The sequence below is a fragment of the Oncorhynchus mykiss genome, chromosome 23, assembly GCF_057628025.1.
Source record: "Oncorhynchus mykiss isolate SJ-2025 chromosome 23, ASM5762802v1, whole genome shotgun sequence".
NCBI classification, from domain to species: Eukaryota; Metazoa; Chordata; class Actinopteri; order Salmoniformes; family Salmonidae; genus Oncorhynchus; species Oncorhynchus mykiss.
The window spans coordinates 12104839-12129284 of record NC_143044.1 but is presented as its reverse complement, the minus strand read 5'-3'; the positions used below and the strand labels follow the sequence as shown (position 1 = coordinate 12129284).

The window sequence follows — 24446 nt, the reverse complement described above, 5'->3', positions numbered from 1 at the left end:
CCTTCAGCTCTCTCCACAGATTTTCTATGGGATTAAGGTCTGGAGACTGGCTAGGCCACTCCAGGACCTTAATGTGCTTCTTCTTGAGCCACTCCTTTGTTGCCTTGACTGTATGTTTTGGGTAATTGTCATGCTGGAATACCCATCCACAATCCATTTTCAATGCCCTGGCTGAGGGAAGGAGGTTCTCACCCAAGATTTGACGATTTGACGTGGCCCCGTCCCTCGTCCCTTTGATGCGGTGAAGTTGTCCTGTCTCTCCACCTCAACACTTTCGACCCAGTTATCCTCTGAATCATTCAGATGTTCATTGGCAAACTTCAGACGGTCATGTATATGTGCTTTCTTGAGCAGGGGGACCTTGCGGGCGCTGCAGGATTTCAGTCCTTCATGGCGTAGTGTGTTACCAATTGTGTTCTTGGTGACTATGGTCCCAGCTGCCTTGATCATTGACAAGATCCTCCCGTGTAGTTCTGGGCTGATTCCTCACCGTTCTCATGATCATTGCAACTCCACGAGGTGAGATCTTGCATGGAGCCCCAGGCCGAGGGAGATTGACAGTTCTTTTGTGTTTCGCACCAACTGTTGTCACCTTCTCACCAAGCTGTTTGGCGACGGTCTTGTAGCCCATTCCACAATCTTGTCCCTGACATCCTTGGAAAGCTCTTTGGTCTTGGCCATGGTGGAGAGTTTAGAATCTGATTGATTGTTTCTGTGGACAGGTGTATTTTATACAGGTAACAAACTGAGATTAGGAGCCCTCCCTTTAAGAGTGTGCTCCTAATCTCAGCTCGTTACTTGTATAAAAGACACTTGGGAGCCAGATACCTTTCTGATTGAGAGGGGGTCAAATACTTATTTCCCTCATTAAAATGCAAATCAATTTATAACATTTTTGACATGCGTTTTTCTGGATTTTTTTCTTGTTCTGTCTCTCACTGTTCAAATATACCTACCATTAAAATTATAGACGGATAATTTCTTTGTCAGTGGGCAAATGTAAAAATCAGCAGGGGATCAAATACTTTTCTCTCACTGTATACTTCTGTGTATTGATTTTAAGAAAGGCATTGATGTTTATGGTTAGGTACAGTCGTGCAACGATTGCTTTTTTTGCAAATGCGCTTTTGTGAAATCATCCCCAGTTTGGCAAAGTTTGTTAGGAAGAAATAGACTTCAGAGTTCGCAACGAGCCAGGTTAGCAGGCAATATTAACTAAATATATATACTAAAAAATATATACTTGTGTATTGATTTTAAGAAAGGCATTGATGTTTATGGTTAGGTACACATTGGAGCAAGACCGTCCTTTTTCGCGAATACGCACCGCATCGATTTATATGCAACGCAGGACACACTAAATAACTACACATGGTTGATGATATTATTAGTTTATCTAGTGATTATGTTTGATTGTTTTTTATAAGGTAAGTTTTATGCTAGCTAGCAACTTACCTTGGCGTCTTACTGCATTCGCGTAACAGGCAGGCTCCTCGTGGAATGCAATGTAATCAGGTGGTTACAGCATTGGACTAGTTAACTGAAAGGTTGCAAGATTGAATCCCCGAGCTGACAAGGTAAAAATCTGTCATTCTGCCCCTGAACAAGGCAGTTAACCCATCGTTCCTAGGCCGTCATTGAAAATAAGAATGTGTTCTTAACTGACTTGCCTAGTTAAATAAAGGTGTAAAAAAATAAAATAAAAATTAATCTGCCAAATCGGTGTCCAAAAATACCGATTTCCGATTGTTATGAAAACTTGAAATCGGCCCTAATTAATTGACTATTCCGATTAATCTGTCGACCTCTAGTGTGTATGGTATGTCACTGTAGTTCCCAAGTGAAAACATCACTCCTTCTCTCATCTAGGAATATTGCTGTTCTGATTTATGGGAATAGCCTATGGAAATGTCTCACGGTTCCTTAAATATACATTTCTCCACAGCATTCTCCTTGGAGAGATCAGGCCTCAGCTTTGCAGACCTGTTTCATCTTGTGGCTTTCTGCTGCATCAGCAGGTAACACACACACATACACACCCCTCAAAAAACTGTACCCTTTTCATCCCAGCTATAAATCACCTATTCCTTTTGAAGACAAACACATGGAGCCCAGAGGTTACTGAAAGAACCTGAATCAGTTGAAGTTCAGAGAACAGCATTTACTGGCCACCTCATCAGTTCATGTTATGAGACAATTGCACTTGTTTTCTTCAAACTATCATTATCAGTCTACTCTGCACTATAACAATTCCAATTACTAGTGTTGAGCAATTTTTTTAAATATAGATATTTTTTTGGGGGGGGGTTATTAAACAACTAATTGACAGACAGTTCAATTACTTTAAATACATTTAGTTTGGGTTTTTTGTGAGCCCAACATGCTGTTTTTCTTCAGAGAAATCCAATTTATGAGAGAAATTTAGTCTAACTATATGGGACACTGGGCAGAAGGGAGTTATAGTTTTCACTCAGTGGCGGGGTATTTATGGATGCCAAGAGAAGCCAGGCTTCCCTAAAAAATGTTACTTAGAAAAAAAACATGCATTTTTCGTCTCTCAGTGTTTCATGATTTTCCTTACATTTGCAAGGGGCTGAATGGACCGTATCTCATCTGAGAAAGCATTCGAGTGAGCGAAACAGAGCCCCTTTATCTCTGTATTTGTAGGCCATGTACAGTTGAAGTCGGAAGTTTACATACACTTAGGTTGGGGTTATTAACTTGTTTTTCAACCACTCCACTTAAACTATAGTTTTGGCAAGTCAGTTAGGACATCTACTTTGTGCATGCCACAAGTAATGTTTCCGACAATTGTTTACAGACAGATTAGTTCACTTATAATTCACTATCACAATTCCAGTGTGTCAGAAGTTTACATACACTAAGTTGACTGTGCCTTTAAACAGCTTGGAAAATTCCAGAAAATTATGTCATGGCTTTAGAAGCTTCTGATAGGCTAATTGACATAATTTGAGTCAATTGGAGGTGTACCTATGGATGTATTTCAAGGCCTACCTTCAAACTCTCTGCCTCTTTGCTTGACATCATGGGAAAATCAAAAGAAATCAGCCAAGACCTCATAAAAAAATTGTAGACATCCACAAGTCTGGTGGAGGTACCATGTTCATCTGTACAAACAATAATATGCAAGTATAAACACCATGGGACCACGCAGCCATCATACCGCTCAGGAAGAACATGCGTTCTGTCTCCTAGAGATGAATTTACTTTGGTGCAAACTGTGCAAATCAAACCTAGAACAACAGCAAAGGAACTTGTGAAGATGTTGGAGGAAACTGGTTCAAAAGTATCTATATCCACAGTAAAACGAGTCCTATATCAACATAACCTGAAAGGCCGCTCAGCAAGGAAGAAGCCACTGCTCCAAAACCGCCATAAAAAAAAGCCAGACTACGGTTTGCAACTGCACATGGGGACAAAGATTTGTACTTTTTGGAGAAATGTCCTCTGGTCTGATGAAACAAAAATAGAACTGTTTGGTCATAATGACCATCATTACATTTGGAGGAAAAAGGGGGAGCCTTGCAAGCCGTAGAACACCATCCCAACCGTGAAAGCACGGGGGTGGCAGCATCATCTTGTGGGGGTGTTTTGCTGCAGGAGGGACTGGTGCACTTCACAAAATAGATGGCATCATGAGGCAAGGAAAATTATGTGGATATATTGAAGCAACATCTCAAGACATCAATCAGGAAATTAATGGGGCTTCCAAATGGACAGTGACCCCAAGTATACTTCCAAAGTTGTGTTAAAATTGCTTAAGGACAACAAAGTCCAGGTATTGGAGTGGCCATCACAATGCCTTGATCTCAATCCCTTAGAAAATTTGTGGGCAGAACTGAAAAGGCGTGTGTGAGCAAGGAGACCTACACACCTGGCTCGATCAGGAGGAATGGGCCAAAATTCACCCAACTTGTTGTGGGAAGCTTGTGGAAGGCTACCCAAAACATTTGACTCAAGTTAAACAATTTAAAGGCAATGCTACCAAATACTAATTGAGTATATGTAAACTGCTGAAAGAAATAAAAGCTGAAATAAATAATTCTCAACTATTATTCTGACATTTCACCATCTTAAAATAAAGTGGTGATCCTAACTGACCTAAGACAGGGACTTTTTACTAGCATTAAATGTTAGGAATTGTGAAACTGAGTTTAAATGTATTTGGCTAAGGTGTATGTAAACTTGAATGCAAGGGCTGCCAGCGAGCATTTGGTCTCCCTTGATATATATATATATTTTTAAATAATAGCCAATCAGCGTTGCGCTAAACTGAGCGAGCTAAACTGTGAATGGTCCTGGTGCACCAAAAAAGTGTCAAGTGAAGCCCATTTGGATTTGTCGGCACTCCTATTGTGGCAACTTGTTTTTGTCCTCCAGTGGCTAGCTAGCTCAGATTTGGCTATTTCCTAAATTGTTATCATCTCGGCCTTAGGCCTATATATCATGGCCACAAGGCATATGAACTAACAGGTTATAGCACAAACAATGCTTTTTTTTTTGTTGGCTTGGCTTCCCCAGTGATTTACCCAAGCACCGCTACTGAATTAACTACAATGACCATCATCCATTGTGCCTGTTCTTTTCTGGGTCGGACAGAGATGGGTACACTTTTATGCCTGCTTCGTTGTGTTAGATACACAGAGACTGCATATGCTGCCGCATATGAGGAATGTACACAGCACGAGACCGCACGTGAAAGTATGCCTTTTCTACTTTGAAATCTTGTTTAAAAAATATTGTAATACAGCTCTCAGCATACTTAGGCAGGCTAGCCTAGAATGACTAAAGACGGTACAATACAGAGATGTTAGATGGTTGTCTGGCTGGTCAACCTGGTCTCGAAGCGTTTCATATTATTTTGTACGTAATTCCAAGACACTACATTTTGTATGATATGTATTCATTTGTGGCTGTCCATCAACAATTTTGTATTATATGATTCGAATTTGCAAAATGTACAATATGTCACGAATTACCAATACTTTGGACATGTTACGAATTTGCTAAACATATATGTTACGAATTCTAGCTAGGTTAACGTTAGCTAGGCTAGGGGTTAGGGTTCAATTTAGGAGTTAGGTTATGGGAAGGGTTAGGGTTAGCTAATATGCTAAGTAGTTGCGAAAAAATGTAAGTAGTTCAAGTTGCTAATTAGCGCAAATGCTAAAGTTATCAGTGATGAGATTCGAACTCGCAACCTTTGGGTTGCTAGATGCCCACCCATCCGCCCCAACCAACCACCTTACTAAGTAACATTTGTATTATGTAACCATATCATACTAATTTCAGTGTACTAGATTTACGTTTCCTATGTTACTCTAGTCTATGAGACCAGGATGGGCAGGCTGGCTGCTAGTGTCTGAGCAGAGTTGAGATGACTTTAAGGAATGAAAAATTATAGTAATGTACACAACTGAAATATTTTATTATTTCATAGCAATTGGACCTGACAGAGACAATGGAATATTTTCAAAGTTTTGGCAATTGGATGTTCACTATTTTGGGCTTTTAATTTCAATTAAAAAGCTCTAACCATTTTACTTTAATTATTTCATAATGCTTTTCATGTGTAAAAAAAATAATTTGGAAATCCAATTTTTTTTTTTACAGAACAGTCCTCAAAAAGCACTTATCGCTCAGCAGAACTACAGTTTTTTTTTTCAATTTTTTATTTATTTTTACATTGGTTTATAAACAAGGTGTCACTTGATGCTATTCAAACTATGCTAATCTTGGATAAGACTTAGAGGTTATGATTGATTGAAAACATGCGGTGATCATCCGTTCACCGACTCTGCATCTCACAAAGACAGTGGTTGGAACCAAAAATCTCAAATTTGGACTCATTAAGCCAAAGGACAGATATCCACCGGTCTGTCTATTTGCTGTTGTTTCTTGGCCCAAGCAAGTCTCTTCTTATTATTGGTGTCCTTTATTAGTGGTTTCTTTGCGCAATTTGACCATGAAGGTCTGAACAGTTGATGTTGATGTCTGTTACTTGAACTCTGAAGCATTTATTTGGGATGCAATCTGAGGTGCAGTTAAATCTAATGAACTTATCCTCTACAGCAGAGGTAACTCTGGGTCTGCTTTTCCTGTGGCGGTCCTCATGAGAGCCAGTTTCATCATAGCGCTTGATGGTTTTTGCGACTGCACTTGAAGAAACTTTCAAAGTTCTTAATGTTCCTGATTGACTGACCTTCATGTCTTAAAGTAATGATGGACTTTTGTTTCTCTTTGTTTATTTGAGCTGTTCTTGCCATAATATGGACTTGGTCTTTTACCAAATAAGGCTCTCTTCTGTATACCATCCCACCTTGTCACAACACAACTGATTGGCTCAAACGCATTAAGAAGGAAAGAAATTCCACAAATTAACTTTTTTAACAAGGCACACCTGTTAATTGAAATGCATTCCAGGTGACTACCTCATGAAGCTGGTTGAGAGAATGCTAAGAGTGTGCAAAGCTGTCATCAAGGCACAGGGTGGCTACGTTGAAGAATCTCAAATATATTATATAATGTGACATATATACAATATACATATATATTTGGATTTGTTGAAAACTATTTTTTGGTTACTACATTACTTCATATGTGTTATTTCACAGTTTTGATCTCACAATGTATAAAATAGTAAAAACCCTTGAATGAGTAAGTGCATCCAAACTTTTGACTGGTTGTGTGTATAGATAGATGGGACAGGGATTAATTCGCTCTTTCTATCTCTCAATCATCACACATATTGACTGTCTGCCTCTCTCTTAGGGATGTCTTGCCATTCACTCTAAAGCTTCCTGAAGCCATCTCTGCAGCCAGGACGCCAACAGACTTGGAGGTGGCCAAGCTAGGAGCAGGTGAATGTCCACTAGACTGATACTGTACATTTGTATTGATTTAATACATATCTGAAGCTTCTCTGAGCCCCAGATCAGTGGCTGCTAGGCACATAAGGGGAGTATTGGGGCCCTGGAACCACGAGTAGGCCTCACTGGGGTCTTAGACCTCTAACTCAGTCACTGTACAATGTGATCTCTCTGTGCCAAAGCTGTAATGTTGCACTGCCTCTGAAAGAGCCAATGTATAGGCCTATACTAGCCTCGGTGACACACTGATTTGATAACATACTTCCTTTGGTGTGGTTTCAAGTGATCTTCACACAACAGGCCCACTGTGTAGCTTTTCCCTCTGATTAACGTGAGGAGACCGATTTGAGACTTAAACAATGCTTGGGTTTGTGTGTGTTGAGGTAGATGCACGTCACTGAAGGTTCACATGGATTTTAATGATGTTCATATAGGTAGGCTATGTCGCGTCACTGAAATATGGCTTTGGACATAACAAAAGACACCAGTTCTGACGTCTAGATCGGTATCCATGACGTGGGTCTGATTTCAATACAGTTAGACACAGCCCATCTATGCTTCAGAGAAAGTAGACTTTCTTTCATTCTGTCTATTCAACCATGGTTAACAGACCAGCAGAAGTTGAGCTTGATTGAAAAAGAAGTGCACATTTGCTGGACATACTAGCAGATGCTTGATAAATAAGTTTTTCAAGCAGTGAACCATAAGCAGACATTTCTCTTTACCATGAGGCTGAACTTTGGTAGTATTTATTCACTCTGTCATCATCTGCCTGTATTTCAGGTTTCACTCGCCTCCATATTCCTCAGCTCAATCTAGATTTTCCCAGCCGACAGTTTTTTTTAGACCAGAACGTTTCCCCGTTAGGCCACACCCTCCCAGTGCCTCAGGTGTGTAACCCGGGAGACAGGATTTTAGTTGCAACAAGTTCACCCCTTGCAGACAACAGTATTATTAACACTTTAGGGATGAATGTGTTATTTTCATCCAAGACAAGTGATTTTCTACATTATTTTATGTTCAGAACAGGGGCTTTGGGATTTGATCTTAACGGAGAACTGCACTTTCTGATTTGGCGTCGTTTTTTCATCAATGCTCATTAAGAAATGCAAGCGGCCATGAATGAAGGCAAACGAGTTGTCTTCGGGTGTGGTTTCATGTGGGTGTTTTTTGGGGGGTTGTTTATTTGCCATTCAATCACAACAAATGAGCTAAAATCACTCATGACTCCAACACCATCATTAAGTTTCTGATGACACAACACTGGTAGGCCTGATCACTGACAACTATGAGACAGCCTATAGGGAGGAGGTCAGAGACCTGACCGTGTGGTGCAAGGACGACAACCTCTCCCTTATTGTGATCAAGACAAAGGAGGTGATTATGGACTACAGGAAAATAACAGAGCACGCCCCCATTCTCATGGACAGGGCTGTAGTGGAGCAGGTTGAGAGCTTCAAGTACATTGGCATCTACATCACCAACAAACTAACATGGTCCAAGCACACCAAGACCGCTGTGAACAGGGCACGACAAAACCTATTCTCCCTCAGGAGACTGAAAAGATTTGGCATGGCTCCTCAGAACCTCAAGGTTTTACAGCTGCACCATCGAGAGCATCCTGATGGGTTGCAATCACTGCCTGGTATGGCAACTGCTCGGCCTCTGACCGCAAGGCACTACAGAGGGTAGTGTGTGTGGCCCAGTACATAACCAGGCCAAGCTTCCTGCAATCCCGGACCTCTATACCAGGCGGTGTTCGAGGAAAGACTCCAGCCACCCTAGTCATAGACTGTTCTCTCTGCTACTGCACAGCAAGTGGTACCGGAACACCAAGTCTAGGTCCAAGAGGCTTCTCAACAACTTCTACCCCCAAGCCATAAGATTCCGGAACAGGCCTCCCGGGTGGCGCAGTGGTTAAGGGCACTGTACTGCAGCGCCAGCTGTGCCATCAGAGTCCCTGTCCCAGGCTCTGTCGTAACCGGCCGCGCCTGGGAGGTCCGTGGGGCGATGCACAATTGGCCTAGCGTCGTCCGGGTTAGGGAGGGATTGGTCGGTAGGGATCTCCTTGTCGCATCGCGCACCAGCGACTCCTGTGGCGGGCCGGGCGCAGTGCGCGCTAACCAAGGTTGCCAGGTGCACGGTGTAGCCTTCGACACATTGGTGCGGCTGGCTTCCGGGTTGGATGCGCTCTGTGTTAAGAAGCAGTACGGCTGGTTGGGTTGTGTATCGGAGGACGCATGACATTCAGCCTTCGTCTCTCCCGAGCCCGTACGGGAGTTGTAGCAATGAGACAAGATAGTAGCTACTACAACAATTGGATACCATGAAATTGGGGAGAAAAAGGGGTAAAATAAAAAATAAAAAATGTTAAAAAAGATTCCGGAACAGCCTATCTAATGTTAGCTAGTGAATATTTCTGTCAAATCACAGTTATAACAAGATGGCAAGAACCAGTGTCTGGAATGTGTTTCATGAGACACTTGTTCTACAACACCTTGCAACTCGCTAGCATTATCCAATAATGTAGCTAGCTAGCTAGTGTAAACAACTCGCTGTCATCAACACCAGGCACAATCTCCACGTTTGAACGTGTATCTAGAGTTTGATGTCATCCAGATCCTGGCCATATGATTGAACAACTTTACGGAAGCCCATTTTCACTAGAGTAACTATTTTCTGATCAATATGTGCATTGCACCTGAAGCTACTGCCAAAGATACACGATTGTCTGGTGAATTCGTTTTGCATGGCCAGATTTGCCAGGTAGGTGGGTTTGATCCTTTAAAACCAGTCTTTTCCCAGAACATGGTTCCACCACGTGTTAATAGGCAAAAGGGGGCATGAATTGTTGATATAATTGTCATCTAAAACAACCTCCTTAAATCATGAAGCATTCACTTGCCAAACTCAATTTTGGATGTGCCTTTGACCAAAATTATGCCATTTACACTTTGTTTCTGACTCATATCAATGCCACAAGCTGTTTAGAACCAATTTCTCTGGTTGTAAGGCGCAGTTGTCCTTTAAGGCCAGAGGAAAGAGAGCCCTTTACTGGCTCTCCAAAACCACCTCTCGTCTCCCATCCATCCCTGCTTAACTTCAGATCCAAGCCAGCCGTGGGATGCATGGTGCTATGCTGCTGACACTTCTTAAACTGTTATCAATAATAATATTTTCCAGAAAACAAGAAATATCAGATTAAATGCCACTGTGCTATTGTTAAGGCACAAAAATGGACTGTAAAGGTAACTGATTAAGAAAATGGAAGAGCTGCTTAATGAAAGAATAACGAAAATCAGTCAAGCGAAAGAAGTCTGGAGGAGTTGGGTAGGAACAACTTTGGCTGAGAGCTGGCGCGCGAGTGAGGGGGTGACTGGGGGAGGAGAGAATGCGCTGTTGACAGCCCGCCCCCACGCACTTATTAGCATGTGTGAGTCATAACACAATCCGTGTGTGTGAGACACGACAGCAAGGCTGGACAGATGCATCAGTGTGCTCTAAAGTTGTCACACTACTAAAACTACGGTCAACTAAAATCAGAGCTGGTCTTTGTCTTCTGTGAGGACAGTAAGTCAATGTTTGCTCTTATCTTACATTGTGATGTGACTTTGGCTGTGTCTGGTACGGCTGTGTGTATTTTATTGTTCTATAGAGTGAGTTTTCTCTGTCTAGTACAGCACTGTTGTGTGAGCTCTTCAGTTGGACGTGTCTCGTGTAGCAGTAGGTTTAGTTCTGTCATAGAGTATCATTGTTTGGTATATGGCTTTGGTTGCGAAGTTGGTGGCTGTGTACAGTCGTGTCCAGCGCTGTTCTTCGTTAGTCCTTTATGGTTAACGTTATATCGTACTGATTGGACCGTTACTGTGTTGGCATTATGCAGGTATGGTTGTATTTATTTGCAATATGTGACGTAGGCATTGATAACGTGGTATGATAACATCAATTCATTGACTCTATGATGTAACGTTGATGTATATTGGCATTGTTGTGCCTACTTTTTCAGTAATTTAGCTGTATCAGTGTTATTATCAGGCTATTGTAGCCTCCGTTTTTAAAATGGATAGTTCCGGATTTATCTACTTCTCCAGAGTCCGATTAACTTCTCGATACCATTTGTATGTATCTGCTCCAGTGGCGATTTTAGCATGTAAATTATTAGGGTGAGGCACATGGGCTACTAACAGTTTACTACACAACATACACTTAGTATTAGTTTTAGTTACAGTATACATATCTACCTGGCATATTACATAATTTATGCAGCAGCATACAGTATATTTAGGACTCACATGAGGTCCTTCGTGTGCAAATGTTGTCATCAACCTTTGTTATCAAAATCTGGCGTTCTCTGGATTTATGGTGCTTTCAAGACAACCTGGAACTCGGGAAAAAATGACGAGGTCGACTCATAACGTCAGTGATCTTCAGGTCGTGGCTCTGGGAAGAGGCCCGAGATACGATTTACAAATCCGAGTTGGATGACCATTCAAAACGTATTTTCCCAGTCGGAGCTAAAAAATTTTTCCCGAGTTTCCAGTAGTCTTGACTTTCACAGAAGTCAGAGATTTCCGAGTTCCCAGTTGTCTTGAACGCAGCAGAAATCATGCTGGATTGACAGTATGGCCAATGTTGAATGTTTATCCTTTTAATCTTGGAAAATAGACCCTTAAACCACACACCCACTCCACTGAATAGCATTTGCAATGCTTTCAGTTAGCCACTGATTCCTTCCAAACCACTCATTGTTGGATTTGGAATTTCCAATTTGTTGTGTAATGTTTATGTCCAATGGATTTTGCGGTGTAGGGTCCCTATGAGTGACAGAACACTGAGCCAATCACTGCGCAACTAGAGAACATTACCAGCCCCTACACTCCGTATCTTCTGCTGGCTGCACCACCACATAAAGCACTTGAGCTAGGCTGAAACGCCTGCATTTTGGAGCTACCTCAAGAAAGCAAGAAAGAGACCATGTTTTTAAGTGAATGATTGGTTTTCAAGCAGATATGTGACGTAAATGCCAAAATAACATAATAAATAAGATGTTTTTTTGTTGCCTGTTTTTCATGTTATTTTGGCATTAATGTGTCATCAGTTTGTAAAAAATAATAATTAATAATTGAGTTATTAAAGCCTCATACAAACATGGTCTCTTTCATACTGGAGCAGATCAGTGGCGAGCCCCACCTGCCCTGAATGACGGGTCGCCACTGATCTGCTCCAGCATGAAGGAAGTTACAGGTAGTTTCCCGAGCCAATGCTGGCTGTTCCTGTAGACTTCGTCATTGTGCTAAAGCATGTTAGAAACTTCCTTCAAACTGAACACAGAGACATAAAAATGGTATCCACAAATTCATCTGATACTGGGGAAGTATATAAAGGGAGTCATTGACAAAATCCTGAACTCTCCCTTAAACGTGTTTATATTATATTACAGTATCATGTTACCCTTCTGTTTTGCTGTTGTGTAATATCAGGCTGACTCTGGCAGTGTTTGACCGGTAATGTTATTGTGAGTTAGGGCAACATAGAAATAATATTGGCATGATGTTAATGTAATGTTAGTGTTATGTTATAGTAATGTTGCTGTTGTAGTGTCTGAACCTCTCTCTCTCCTGCAGGGTTCTGGGACTCTGAGCGTTGCCGCAGGAGGAGTTCTCTCTCCTCGTTGTCCAGGACAACCACCCACGATCAATCACCTAGCCTGAGGCAGAGATCCGTTTACACTCCCCTGGTCACCCGCACCCCGTCCCAGCTGGAATGTTCCCAGTCCAACGGGGCTCTCTGCTTCATCAACCCCCTCTTCCTAAAGGTTCACCATCCAGAGGGTGGCAACCACACCTTTCCCTCCTACACCAGCCACAACGACAACACCCAGCACCTAAACAATAGCAGTACAACTACAGCTACAACTGTACAAGTACAACAGCACTGTACCAGCAACCCAGAGCAACTTAAAGACAGCCCTCAACCCCATAGCGACAGCCCTCAGAGTGATAGCCCTGGCAATAGCACCCAGCATCATAACAGCTGTGGCAGCGTGAGCCGGGCTAACAGAGTTTCCCTCCCACCACCTCCTCGCCCCCCACCTCCCTGCTGTGCCCCCCGTTGTCCTGCCTCACCTCAACGCCAGCGCAGCATGCCTGAGAAGATATCCTGGATCAATCCCCCCAAAGAGAAGGAGAAGGTGGCAGAGAGGGAGAAGGGCAGTAGCCTTCTCTCCCGCCTGGGCTCCACTCTCAGCATCAGCCCTTCCTCATCTTTCCTCTCCTCCTCTTTCCTCTCCTCCTCCCCTCCCAAGAAGCGCAGCATCAGTGCCCCCATCTCTATCCCCCTGTCCCTCTCCTCCCCAAGTGACGTCGACTGCCGTCTTGTTCTCGATGACCAGACTATTGAGAACGCCATATCTCTCAGTCTGGCTAAGCGGGCACTGAGAAACGCCACCACCCCCGATGAAAACACAGAGGGAAACAGTCCGTCCACTCAAGACCAAGCCCTCTCCTGCCGAGAGGAAGGAGGCGGAAGAGGAAGAGGCGGAAGAGAAGAGGACTGCATCCAGCGCCTGAGCGACATGAGTATTTCCACCGACTCCACTGACTCAGTAGACTTCTCCCAGGGCTTCTTCCCCCCAATCGCTGAACCCAGCCCACCCACCACCAATAACCTGGTGCTGCCCCTCACCCACCCCTACAGCAGCATGGAGGAAGACGATGATGAAGACGAAGCAGACTTTGGCGTGAGTGTGGAGAACGACCAAGACCAGGACCTGACCATCACCCCTCCCGGGCTGCGCACCAAACGACGAGCCAGTGCCGGAGCCATGGTCATCCAGCAGGCCCTCAGGGGCCACTTCCGTAAGATGAGTGGGGTGTTCAGCTCTCTCCTAACCCCTGAGAAACGGGCCATACGGAGAGTCCTGGAGCTGTCCAGGGATAAGGGCTCGTACTTTGGATGCCTAGTGCAGGACTACTTGAGCTTCTTGCAGGAGGGAGGGGGCTGCCAGGCCTGGCAGTGCCACGCCTCAGGGCTGGAGCTGCTGCAGACGCTACGCCAGTTCATCACCCAGATGAAGAGCTACCTGCGGCAGAGCTCTGAGCTGGAGCCCCCCATCGAGTCACTCATCCCAGAGGACCAAATTGGTGAGTGGGGAGGGGAGGGGGGGTGCAAATATGTGCGTTTTTACCGTTTTCCAACATTTCTGCAACTATTGGACATCAGATGCTGATTAACCGTTGCTTATTTGCTAGACATCACAGTAAAAATGTACATTGAACTTCAGCTGTTCCATTGCCATCTTTGAAATGGGTAGTTAGTTGACATTGAGACACCCAAACAGCTAAAGAAAATATATTTTTAACTATCACATCTGGAAATATACGAACTGGACTAGACAGTGTATGCCTATAGACAGGGCGAGAGCAGCTCAGTGCGCAAGTCTGTACGCATGTGTGTGTGAGCTGGCCATTGTGGTTAGGATAATATATTTAATCTCGGGTTGAGATGAGTCCTGTGTCAAATCTACTTGTTCTCAACTTGCCTACCTGGTTAAATAAAGGTGAAATAAAAATACACCATTACACAAAAAGCAAAACACAATCATAGAAAAAATCATTCTTCACTAAAACGGTCCTCAATCAGTCTTTTGAATTGCCCTATAGGCATCAATTCATCTCATTTTAGAGAGCATTGGACATTATTCCACAAGTAAGTTGCAAAAAAAAACAAAAGCAGACTTACTTAACTCTGTGGAGATAGAAGGGATCTCCAGGGTTGGCCATCCCTGAGAGCGGGTCTGGTATCTCGTACGTCTGTAAGCAACAATGAAGTAAGATCTGTCCGAAGTTCATGCAGAAGGGCTGTATAAACAAACAGAGTGCAATGCATCGATCTACAAGACTTCAAAGAGGGCCAGCCTACTTTTTGATACATAAAGTAGTGATGTGAACCGATTACGGTTCTCTGTGACACTGACATGTCAAACACCTGCCTAGGGGAGGGGCTTAAAGATATGTGTGGGCATATTGGGGTAGGAAACTGGCCCAAATTGTAAACAGTGAAAACAAAGCCTGTTTCCGCTAGAGGATAATTATGTGAACTAGCTAACATGGACTAGTCTGTTCCCACTGGTCCTTTTGACAGAATTGACAGGTGAAGAAGACAAAATAGCATGGAATTGTGAAGCAGTAACACACATGGGAGGCATCTTTTGATCCTTACATTACCATTCTCCTGTTTGCTGTGTGTCAGGAACAACCATCAAAGAGATCTCTCTTTAAGACAAAGACAGTAAAATCATTCTGGCTTCTTAAATATTCTTGATTGACAACTAATCCCAAGAATTTCATAGGCTACTTCACGATTACTTTTTCTGCAGTGTTTGGTATCGGAATTGTTTCGCAATGTTTTCGTAGTTGCAGAAAGTGTTTTCAGTTTAGCTGAATGAATTGTCTCTGCAGATCTGCTTCAGACTCTCCCATGTGACCATTACTTCTCTCTCCTCTTTCTGTCCCTCTCTTCATCTCTCCCACTCCTCCAATCACAGATAAAACCTTTATTGCATGCCCCTAAATAGCTCTCCCTCTTTTTCTCTCCCTCTTTCTTTTTGTGTTCAACACTCGCATGTGTCTCTGGGTGTGTGAGGAAAGAGCATGGAGCGCGGAGGAGGGGGGGAGAATGGGGACCCTTGTCTCTTAAACCCACACGGCAGGTTTTTTTTCCCTTCTATTGCTTTAATTTCTATGCTCAGTGCCAAGTTGCACAATATAATGTTCTGAAGCTCTGTTTGTGAGAAGTTTGCGGAAGGGAGACGATATATTGCCCAATTCCAAATGGAATGTTTGCGCTGCATGTGTGCGCCCGTGTGTGTTTGCTGCTCTGTGACGCACATTGATCTATAAGCCACTGTGGTGGCACGATTAGTGTTGGATGTGTGAATGGATTCACTTCTCCTCTCCAGCTCTGTCTGCCTGTTTGTCTGCTTGCCTGTACATAACAGTACATAACTCCGGTCCACGCGGAAGCTCTGCAGGGAGGATGTTCTGAGTGAGATAAGGGGCGAGGGAGGATGTTTATTGGAAGTGGAAGGGCCCTCTCAGATAGTACAAACTGCATGTTTGTGTGGTTGGAAAGTAGCATAACTATAAATAAGTGTGTGTGTGACCTTGGCTGACGCTAACTCATTCCTAAGTGGGCTTGCGCCTCTGTGTCGATCTGTCCCCTCTGTCACACCATACAACTCATCACTTAATTACTGTAGGTGTAACCGGTGTGAGATGGCTAGCTAGTTAGCGGTGCACGCTAGTAGCATTTCAATTGGTGACGTCACTCGCTCTGAGACCTTGAAGTAGTTGCTTCCATTGCTTCACACATATTTTGTGGAGCAATAGGTAATTATGCCTAAGAGTGTGACTTGTCGATGTGTGCAGAGGGTCTCTGGTTCAAGCCCAGGTTGGGGCGAGGAGAGAGATGGAAGCAATACTGTTTACACACATTGACCTCCAACTTCTTTACAGACTAGTGATGGGGGAAAAATCTACATAGTCATATCGGGATATTATTTTTTGACAATATATTGTATACTTTTGACTATCACAATATTATTTTTACACCAGTTGGCTGTTCCAAAACTCCAGTATTTTCCTTCATACCTTGTTCTCCATCTTCTTTTTAAATAGGGAGCAGATTCATTTTCAGCACTTTTTTTGGACTGATCAAACTTGTTTTCTCATGGCTCTCTCTTGTCCCTCTGCAGCAGACATGTGGTGAGCAATATGTTTGGAACCTTCGAAATCACAGTATCGAATCGCAATCCATATCATTTCGGCGCCTAACTATCGTGATAATATTGTGACGTCCCTGGCAATTCCCAGCCCTACTAATGCCCACACACACTCCCAACATCTAGACATCTAACATGTCTATAGCCTATAAGCCATACAGTTAGGCCGGTGTAACCACTGCATTAGTAGACCCACACTACAGGATTACATGCGACCACTCCATGGTTACATGTTATTACACTCCACAGTGCTAATGACCAGAGTTATGAGCAGTACCAGTACAGTAACTGGAGGCAGTGTTTAAAGACCAAGTCCAGCTAAAGTGGAAAAACATGCATGCAAAAACAAAGGCCACTGGGGATTTTGCTTGCGTGTGTGTGTGTGTGTGTGTGTGTGTGTGTGTGTGTGTGTGTGTGTGTGTATACATATGTGCTCCCACTGGGAAACTCATGCGCTGAGCCCAACTGCAGGCCTGAGGTCTTGAAATGCTAGCACTGCATTCCAGGGCTTTTAACCACTTTAACAGAACTATAGGGTGCCAGACGTGCTCTACATCTGCATTGAAAAGACAGGGAAGAGACAGAGACGGAGAGAGGCTGACTTCATTAAAGATGACCGGGTGATATCCAAGTTAACATGTGTGCTGTCAAGTCTGGTTTAATCTGTTGGGTAGTTTACTGCTTACTGGAAAATATCTGTCTATTCTTAAACAATACTTTTGATAATGATAGTGATGTTACACCTACAAGGAAATCTGTTGCTGATCTTGACTTACGGAACAAGGAAGGACTCGTTGATACGCACATACTCAGACTGTGTCGTAACTTTTGAGAAGTTTAGATAACAAATGCTTGGGACGAGAGACTCGCCTTTGACAATCTGGCAGACGGGATAGGAAAGAAAGAAAAGTGGGTGTTGAGTGAGTCGAGAATTAGGGAACGAGTTGAACATTCAGTGTTGGAGGAAGCTGTGGCTCAGTCTGCAGATGTCTTCAGTATAATCTGCTGAGTTTGCCCCATTCAACTGCACAGTCAGTACGATCTCTCTCTGTGGGGCTTATTCAGCTCTGTGGTTTGGATTCCCTGTCTGCATTTATCCTGTGTATATTATTATATCATGGCTCCTATTAGCCAGTCTCTTTGAGTAAGCTTGTAAAAGCTGAGGACTACGTAATGTCTTGATGATATGGACTGAATCCCACTCCTACTGCTACCAGGCATCGAGTAAGACTTCTGCAATTCGTTAATAATACAGATGGATGGTGCCATTTCAGTATTTGCTGTCAAAATAAGTATCTTTCTCCCGCTCTCCTCCATACAGACTATATCCTAGAAAAAGCCATGCATAAGATAGTCCTGAAGCCCCTGAAAGGTGTGGTGGGGGTGGCCCTCCAGGAGTTCCAGGTCCGCAGCGGGGCGTGGCAGGAGCTCAAGGAGAACCTCTCATTGGCCAAGGCCCGGCAGCCTCATGAGATGGGCGTGGCCAACGCCTTCCCTCCGGATCCAGTTAACATAGAGAAAATCCGGCACAAGTTCCACACCATGTGTAAACTCTATTCACCTGAGAAGAAGGTGACCATGCTGCTGCGCGTATGTAAACTCATCTATACCATCATGGAGCACAAGTCAGGTACGTAGTAACACATGTATGCAACTCAATATTAGGAAGGTGTTCCTAATGTTTGTAAACTCAGTGTATATGCACTGACTCTCAAATCAAATTTTATTGGTCGCATACACAGGTTTAGCAGATGTTATTCCGGGTGTAGCAAAATGCTTGTGTTCCTAGCTCCAACAGTGCAGTAGTGTAAAATAATGGATTTAAGAAATATTAGGACGAGCAATGTCGGAGTCCGGAGTATAAATGTTTGTGAGTGATATAGAGACATTATGGATAATGTTAGAATATTTATTATATCCAATACGTAGAATAGTGTGTGTGTGTGTATATATATATATATATATATATACAGTGCCTTGCGAAAGTATTCGGCCCCCTTGAACTTTGCGACCTTTTGCCACATTTCAGGCTTCAAACATAAAGATATAAAACTGTATTTTTTGTGAAGAATCAACAACAAGTGGGACACAATCATGAAGTGGAACGACATTTATTGGATATTTCAAACTTTTTTAACAAATCAAAAACTGAAAAATTGGGCGTGCAAAATTATTCAGCCCCTTTACTTTCAGTGCAGCAAACTCTCTCCAGAAGTTCAGTGAGGATCTCTGAATGATCCAATGTTGACCTAAATGACTAATGATGATAAATACAATCCACCTGTGTGTAATCAAGTCTCCGTATAAATGCACCTGCACTGTGATAGTCTCAGAGGTCCGTTAAAAGCGCAGAGAGCATCATGAAGAACAAGGAACACACCAGGCAGGTCCGAGATACTGTTGTGAAGAAGTTTAAAGCCGGATTTGGATACAAAAAGATTTCCCAAGCTTTAAACATCCCAAGGAGCACTGTGCAAGCGATAATATTGAAATGGAAGGAGTATCAGACTACCAAGACCTGGCCGTCCCTCTAAACTTTCAGCTCATACAAGGAGAAGACTGATCAGAGATGCAGCCAAGAGGCCCATGATCACTCTGGATGAACTGCAGAGATCTACAGCTGAGGTGGGAGACTCTGTCCATAGGACAACAATCAGTCGTATATTGCACAAATCTGGCCTTTATGGAAGAGTGGCAAGAAGAAAGCCATTTCTTAAAGATATCCATAAAAAGTGTTGTTTAAAGTTTGCAACAAGCCACCTGGGAGACACACCAAACATGTGGAAGAAGGTGCTCTGGTCAGATGAAACCAAAATTGAACTTTTTGGCAACAATGCAAAACGTTATGTTTGGCGTAAAAGCAACACAGCTGAACACACCATCCCCACTGTCAAACATGGTGGTGGCAGCATCATGGTTTGGGCCTGCTTTTCTTCAGCAGGGACAGGGAAGATGGTTAAAATTGATGGGAAGATGGATGGAGCCAAATACAGGACCATTCTGGAAGAAAACCTGATGGAGTCTGCAAAAGACCTGAGACTGGCACGGAGATTTGTCTTCCAACAAGACAATGATCCAATACATAAAGCAAAATCTACAATGGAATGGTTCAAAAATAAACATATCCAGGTGTTAGAATGGCCAAGTCAAAGTCCAGACCTGAATCCAATCGAGAATCTGTGGAAAGAACTGAAAACTGCTGTTCACAAATGCTCTCCATCCAACCTCACTGAGCTCGAGCTGTTTTGCAAGGAGGAATGGGAAAAAATGTCAGTCTCTCGATGTGCAAAACTGATAGAGACATACCCCAAGCGACTTACAGCTGTAATCGCAGCAAAAGGTGGCGCTACAAAGTATTAACTTAAGGGGGCTGAATAATTTTGCACGCCCAATTTTTCAGTTTTTGATTTGTTAAAAAAGTTTGAAATATCCAATAAATGTTGTTCCACTTCATGATTGTGTCCCACTTGTTGTTGATTCTTCACAAAAAAATACAGTTTTATATCTTTATGTTTGAAGCCTGAAATGTGGCAAAAGGTCGCAAAGTTCAAGGGGGCCGAATACTTTCGCAAGGCACTGTATATGTGTATATATATATATATATATACAGCAATAGTTGAATAGGATGGCATTGACTAGAATACAGTATGATGAAATGAGCAAAACAGTATGTAAACACTATTAAAGTGAACAATGATTCCATGTCTATGTACATAAAGTAGCAGCCTCTAAGGTGCGGAGTTAAGTTATCAGGTGGTAGGTGGCTAGTGAAAGTGACTAAGTTCAGGCAGGGTGCTGGGTGGAGGCCGGCTAGTGATGGCTATTTAAGTCTGATGGCCTTGAGATGGAAGCTGTTTTTCTGTCTCTCGGCCCCAGCTTTGATTCACCTGTAAGACCTCGCCTTCTTGATGACAGCTAATACCAATGCTGTGTGTGTGTGTCTCAGGTTGTCTGTATGGGGCAGATGACTTCCTGCCCATGCTGACCTATGTGTTGGCCCAGTGTGACATGCCTCAACTAGACAACGAGATACTCTACATGATGGAGGTTCTGGATCCTTCTCTGCTGCATGGAGAAGGTACAGCACACATCTGCTTTACATGTATTTCCTTCCTTCCTAAACTTTACCTTTAATTTTATTGTAAAGTGTAATGTTCAAATAAACTAAATATCGATTGTCATTGACTGCTGTTGTAGCAGTGTCAGGCTGCAGAGATGTTTGACCCTCCTCTCTCCTGTGTTGTTCCAGGTGGATACTACCTGACCAGTGCCTATGGAGCCATGTCCCTCATTAGGAACTTCCAAGAGGAGCAAGCAGCTCGTGTACTCAGCTCTGAAACACGCAACACACTCCGCCAGTGGCACTGTCGCCGCACCACCCAGCGCAGTGCGCCCTCCGTCAATGACTTCCAGGTAATACACACACACACTGGATGCTTAACTCTTAAGTCCCTGAATAAATGCATCTGCTAAACAACCATATTTTTACATTTTTTCTCAGAACTACCTGCGGGTAGCGCTCCAGGACAGCGGTTGCACTGCCAAAACTCTGCAGGTGCAGCCCTATGCCACGACTGAGGAAATCTGCCAGATCTGCGCCCACAAGTTTAAAGTTCCCGACCCTGAGAATTATGCCCTAATTCTGCTCACTGAGGGCTCATGCCAGCAGCTAGCCCCCGACACACACCCCCAGAAGATCAAAGCTGAGCTCCACAGTCAACCCCAGGCCGCACCTTTTCACTTCGTCTTCTGTCGGGTGGCTAACCTCAATGACCTGGCTGCAACCTCGTTTGAACCCCAGTCCAACCTCAATGACATCACACTTACCAAAGAATCTGAGCCCAACCTAATGGTGTGGCCTTGACCCCTTCTGACCCCCAGCCTAACCTCAACCTGGGTCACAGTCCCAGTCTCAGCCTCAGTCTACCCCCCAACCAGCACAATGGTAACTCCATATCCATCTGAGACTACAGGGCTGGAGAGTTGAAACCCCCAACAAAACTGGGCTGAACTGTGTTTACCTGGTCTGAGCTAGGCTGAACTGGGCCTAACCGGGTTAAGCGTCATGCTGAGCTTAGCCCCAAAAAACTTCCCCTTTTTGGTGATTCGTCTGTCTTGCAGGGAATCCTCACTGTAAAGCTTTGTCTGAGTACAAGAGGAAAGGAGAGGAAGAGGGAAGGAAATGCGACAGATGGGGTTATTTTGCAGCTCTATTTGTGAACTTTTGGGACATGGCACACGAGGAGCACACGTGAGGGCAAACGCAACTCTCATAAAATATGGATAAAGGTTTTGAAATAGTCTTGTTACAGACAGCCAGACAGTTCAATTCCAAAAGTGTCAAAGTGCAGATTCAGGGTCAGTTTTTGGTTTGTCACTCCTAGTGGTGAAGCATAGGATTAAGTAAAGGGAAAGCTGATCTCAGATCGGTGGATAGGGTTCACTTTTATCTGCTTTGGTTCCCATCTAGTGATGTACTCGTTCAGTCCATTAACTTTTTCTTCAGACCGAAAATGTTCCTTTTCAGGCAGAAAAGAGCCTCCAAGTCTTTACAGAAAATATACAGGAATTATTTTATCTGGGTGATACTTCTATAATGAATTACTTGTTGCAGTTGCTGGTAAACTGCATTGTGTTTTTCTAGAATTGTTATGTTATAGCATTGCTTTTCTTTGTTAAAGTAAAATGTTAGGAGCAGGCATGTCTGCCAGTGATGAAATGATGAACTTAATGTTTTTATGATTATCCAGGAGATATGATACTGTACTTCCCTCATAGCTAATACTTAGTTAATCGAGGTCATCCCTCCCGTAATAATTGGTGTGATCATAAGATATGTGATTGACTGGCTTGGTCTACGGTACCAGCGTCAAATCGTCGACAAGGTCATGAAATATTGTACTACTGACAAATATTAAAAGTAGGCCTAAGTTGCCTTGTGAAATTGAGTGTGTTGATTCTCAAACTGGTCTAAGATTCTGCGCGCACACACAAACGTATGTGTGTGTTTTGACTCTTGACTGGTAAGATTTTTAGCGTTGGGTATGAGAGGGTGCAGATTTAAAAGATGGAAAGAGAAGGGAAAGGAGTAAGAAGAGAAGTTGAACTGAATCATTAATGAAATAGTCTCTGTTCTTTAACTTAACACAGATAATGTTAACAAATTGTATCAGTTCTTTAATGTTTACATTATGAAATGTAAACAGGGGCATTGCTGGAGAGATTACCAAAAAGTGAAATGGGGAAATGTGCTTGAGAGAAGGTTGAGTAGCCAGAGCATGGTTGTTAAGCAGTAGCATTATTGTTAGAAAAGCTATGTAGCTTATGTTAGTTCAAATATATTAAACTATTTGGACTTTTTATAATAGATGTGTACTGTAATACAATTGCTACTCTAACAAGATATTTTAAATGATACAAATGTTAGTATTTATATGTATCGGTGCTGGGATTTTTCACATATGTCTTTTTTCCCATGTCTGTCGTATTGCAGATGTCCCAGATCAACAAGACATGTCCTTATGTTCCTATGCTGTCTGCATCATTGAATGATATTATTTTGCACTCAATACATTTTGGTCATGACTAATTACCATCGCTCCATTGTGTGTGTGTGTGTGTGTGAACAGTACACACTCACGCAGTGGAAACAGTCTTTGTGTGAACTGTAATTTCTACTCCTACAAGTTTTCACTCTGATTCAACAGAAAGGTGTAGTTATAATGCTGGCTGGGTCCTTTAGGGTCAGCATCAGTTTCAAGCCAATAGGCTCTGATCCATTCCATTTCAAACTATTAGAAAAAAGTCATTTAAAGGTAGACTGCGATAAGATGTAGATGCATGAAGTAAACAGCATAGTGGGTCAATTGCCGCAACAACTAAAAGCGTTCTGTGATATTTTGGTGCCTGGCTACCACGCTGTGAACAGCTTGATGCAAACCTGTGCACATGCGCAGAAACTGTGTCGCTATGAGAGCGACGTGTTGCATCTCACTCATCTCTACTGCCGCTGAGTCAATCTTTGTAAGTAATTTATTTTTTTAATGATTTTCCCATTCTTTGACTGAAATGACTGACCTCAAACAAATTCATCCCTAAAGTTTTGATCCGAGGACGACCGGTTGTCCGTCCTGTCTCCTTGTAGCGCTGACTTAGGCATCTCACTGTACGGACATTGCAATTTATTGCCCTGGCCACTTCTGCAGTCCTCATGCCTCCTTGCAGCATGCCTAAGGCACGTTCACGCAGATGAGCAGGGACCCTGGGCATCTTTCTTTTGGTGTTTGTAGAAAGGCCTCTTTAGTGTCCTAAGTTTTCACAACTGTGACTTCAATTGTCTACCGTCTGTAAGCTGTTCCACATGTTCATTAATTGTTTATGGTTCATTGAACAAGTATGGGAAACTGTGTTTAAACCCTTTACTGTGAAGATCTGTGAAGATACTTGGATTTTTACGAATTATCTTTGAAAGACAGGGTCCTGAAAAAGGGATGTTTATATAGGTTAAGGAAGGTTTGTTTGCCAACTCCGAAGTAGTAGAATAAGATAATTGACTACTTGAAAATGGAGATGGACTCAATGGCGCTACAGATAGAACAAGGATGTTTCGCTGGATGTATAAATCTGAAGCATCCTGTTAGAATTCCCACATCCCACCAAATATGGTGAGGAGAGGAAGCCCAGTGGCCAGCAGTGGGAGCATATGGAGCGAGATGGAACTAGGCCGACATTCTGCTGATTTTCAAATCCGATTCAAAGTCTAACGGGCGTGAAAT

The 24446-nt window shown here is 43.0% G+C and overlaps 1 protein-coding gene across 1 annotated transcript in view; it reads left to right on the top strand.

Annotated features, from left to right (window-relative positions):
• LOC110502450 (ras and Rab interactor 2) overlaps positions 1 to 21776 on the top strand; it is a 50200-nt gene extending 28424 nt beyond the window's left edge. The window contains 8 exon segments of the mRNA XM_036959835.2: positions 1946 to 2018; positions 6793 to 6881; positions 12515 to 14032; positions 17993 to 18301; positions 20618 to 20749; positions 20921 to 21084; positions 21173 to 21518; positions 21521 to 21776. Of these exon segments, the coding sequence (XP_036815730.2) occupies positions 1946 to 2018; positions 6793 to 6881; positions 12515 to 14032; positions 17993 to 18301; positions 20618 to 20749; positions 20921 to 21084; positions 21173 to 21518; positions 21521 to 21636 (2747 nt within the window). The 3' untranslated portion in view covers positions 21637 to 21776.
• Positions 21777 to 24446: the final 2670 nt, after the last annotated feature.